We start from the raw sequence: 2,913 nt of genomic DNA, 5'->3' as shown, positions 1-2,913 counted from the left end.
TAAAATTTTCTTAAACGATGTGAAAATATTCTTGAATATTTTATAACTTTTCTTATCCTTAATTTCTTTTCTGAATCTCATTTAAAGTAATGTTTTTAAACAAATCTTAAAACATAACGAGAATATCGTGAGATAAATTTGAAAATCTATTATAAATAACAAATTAATAGTTTTTTAAACAGGTAATTTTATACAGAGTTATTCACACCCATCTCATTGTTTATAATGCATCAATATTTCACGATCAACAATTGTCACTGATGTAAAAGTCAACCACCTGATTTTCATAAAAGTTTTTGGGCTTTTTAAGTTGACTTATATATTGGAATATTTGGTAATTTGAAATTCCAGAGTTTTTCCTGAAAGGTATAAACCCTAATTAAAGGAAATTTTTTTTCTTCTCTTTAATAATAATAAAAAAAAATTATAAATTTAGTCTATTTCTAATTACTTCACATGGCTTCATCAAAGTTCTTTTTTTTAACAGTTTTAAATCCTAATAATATTTATTTTTGAAACATTTATCACACACTCAATCTACAGGAAATAAACTGATTTTTAAGTGTGAATGTTTATTTACAAACTGCATTGAATAAGGCTCTATCAACTATGAAAAAAATATAAAGATTTAATTTAAATCAGTTTTTTCTCTAGTATGAACAAGAGAGTGTTTATATAAACTAGCTTTCCATCTGAATGTTTTATTACACACACTGCATGAGAGTAGCTTCCTGTCAGCATGAAGAGCGGAGTGTTCATTGAAATTGTATTTCCGTGAGAATGTTTTACCACAAATATTGCATAAATAAGGCTTCTCTCCACTGTGAATAAGGCAGTGCGTATTTAAACCAGATTTTTGTGCAAATGTTTTACTACATACACTACATGAATAACGCTTCACTCCATTATGAACTAGGTAGTGTCTTTTAAGACTACCTTTCTGTGTGAATAGCTTATTACACACATTGCATGAATAAGGCTTCTCTCCAGTATGGACAAGAAAGTGTTTATTTAAATCAGTCTCATATATGTATGTTTTATTACATACACTACATGAATATGATTTGTCTCTAGTATGAACCAGGTAGTGCCTACTTAAACCGACTTCATGTGCAAATGTTTTATCACATATGCTACATGAAAACTGCTCTCCACTATGAATAGCAGAGTGTGCAGTTAAATCAGCTTTCTGTGTGAATATTTTATCACAAACATTGCACGAATAAGGCTTCTCTCCAGTATGAACAAGAGAGTGTTTATTTAGACTAAATTTATGTGAGTATGTTTTATCACATACACTACATGAATAAGGCTTCTCTCCAGTATGAACAAGAGAGTGATTTTTTAAACTGGTTCTATTCACAAAGGTTTTATCACATACACTGCATGAATAAGGTTTCTCTCCAGTATGAACAAGATAGTGGCGAACCAGACTACATTTTTGGGTGAATGTTTTATTGCATACATTACATGAGAATAGCTTTTCTCCAGTATGAGTAGCACAGTGTACAATTAAATTGTACTTCCGTGTGAATTTTTTATCACAAACACTACATGAATAAGATTTCTCCCCATGAACAAGTGAATGTTTATTTAAATGGTCCATCTGTGTGAATGCTTTATTACAAACACTGCATGAATAAGGCTTTTCTATAGTATGAGTTAAAAAGTGCTTATTTAAACTGACTTTATGAGCAAATGTTTTGTCGCACACACTACATGTGAAAGACTTTTTTCCTGTATGAGTAAGAGAGTGTCTATTTAAATTGAATTTCAGTGTAAATGTTTTGTCACATACACTACACCTGAATGGTTTTTTCCCACTATGAATAACATTGTGTCTATTTAAAGTGGCTTTATCAGTGAATGCTTTGTCACACACACTACACGTGAATGTTTTTTTTCCACTGTCAGTAACAGTATGTTTATTTAAAGTAGCTGTATGGGTTAATGTTTTATCATTCATACTACACGTAAATGGCTTCAATCCAGTATCTACTCGACAGTGCCTCTATAAGCTAGCTTTTCCTGCCAATGTTTTATCACACATAGAGCATGAAAGAAGTTTTTCAGTAGTATGAACAAGAGAGTGTTTACTACTTTCCATGTATATATTGTGTTATAGATACAGTGTGCATGAATAAAGTAGATCTTCAGAATGAACAAGATAATATTTTAAGTTGATTTCTGATATTATGCATAATTTAAATAAGGCTTTAAAAGTTATGAATATTAAAATTGCTTTTCTGCTCAAAACATAAAAGTACATTTATTTTAGATACTTTTTTGTTACTTGTAAAGGTTCAAGGAAGTACACAAAGTAGGCATTATTGTTTTTCTTTTTTAACTGTAATAGGAAAAAATATGTCTTCATTTCTTATTCTAAAACTTATCCTAGATAATGAAAGGTGTATAATCTCTTAATAAATTTAGAATTCCTGATTTAGCAAATTTTATAAAAATATGTTTGTCTGGAGGAATTTTTAGATGAAATTATAAAAATTTGGTAATTCTTTCTTTGCCTAAGTCGATGATAAATCTAAGAAGTTTGTTTACAGATTTGTTTGTTTATAATTTTTAAATCGTACAGTTGCAGTTATTTGCTTTGGCTGCCATGAATTTAAGGTAAAGGTATATAACGATTACAAGGGTCATTCTCACTACATATATTTTCCCCTCCAGGATTGATTGGTAAAATATATTTTCTCTCAACGAACTCACCAATCACGCTCTCATTTTCTCCCGATGGCGATCAAAGGTGCGAAAATCTGTAAGATTTTCCCACCTTTGTTTTCTTGCTTATGGGACATTCACACTGGATGTGAAAGCCTCGCGTATGTGAATTAGGAGATGCGAGCGAAAACATGATTGGTGAGTTTTTAGTAGTATTTTCACCAATAAGGTTCACATATT

At 30.2% G+C, this 2,913-nt stretch overlaps 1 protein-coding gene across 1 annotated transcript; it reads right to left on the bottom strand.

Annotated features, from left to right (window-relative positions):
• Positions 1–555: 555 nt before the first annotated feature.
• On the bottom strand, positions 556–2,637 carry LOC147805265 (uncharacterized). Its single transcript, XM_087149783.1, has one exon. It carries the CDS (start codon positions 1,964–1,966, stop codon positions 629–631), a length of 1,338 nt encoding a protein of 445 aa, XP_087005909.1. The 5' UTR covers positions 1,967–2,637; the 3' UTR covers positions 556–628.
• Between the last annotated feature and the right edge of the window lie 276 nt (positions 2,638–2,913).

Source organism: Parasteatoda tepidariorum, chromosome 8, assembly GCF_982258835.1.
Source record: "Parasteatoda tepidariorum strain Cologne lab strain chromosome 8, Ptep-v5.0, whole genome shotgun sequence".
NCBI classification, from domain to species: Eukaryota; Metazoa; Arthropoda; class Arachnida; order Araneae; family Theridiidae; genus Parasteatoda; species Parasteatoda tepidariorum.
Note: the sequence above shows the minus strand (reverse complement) of the source record. Positions and strands in the feature narration are given on the sequence as shown.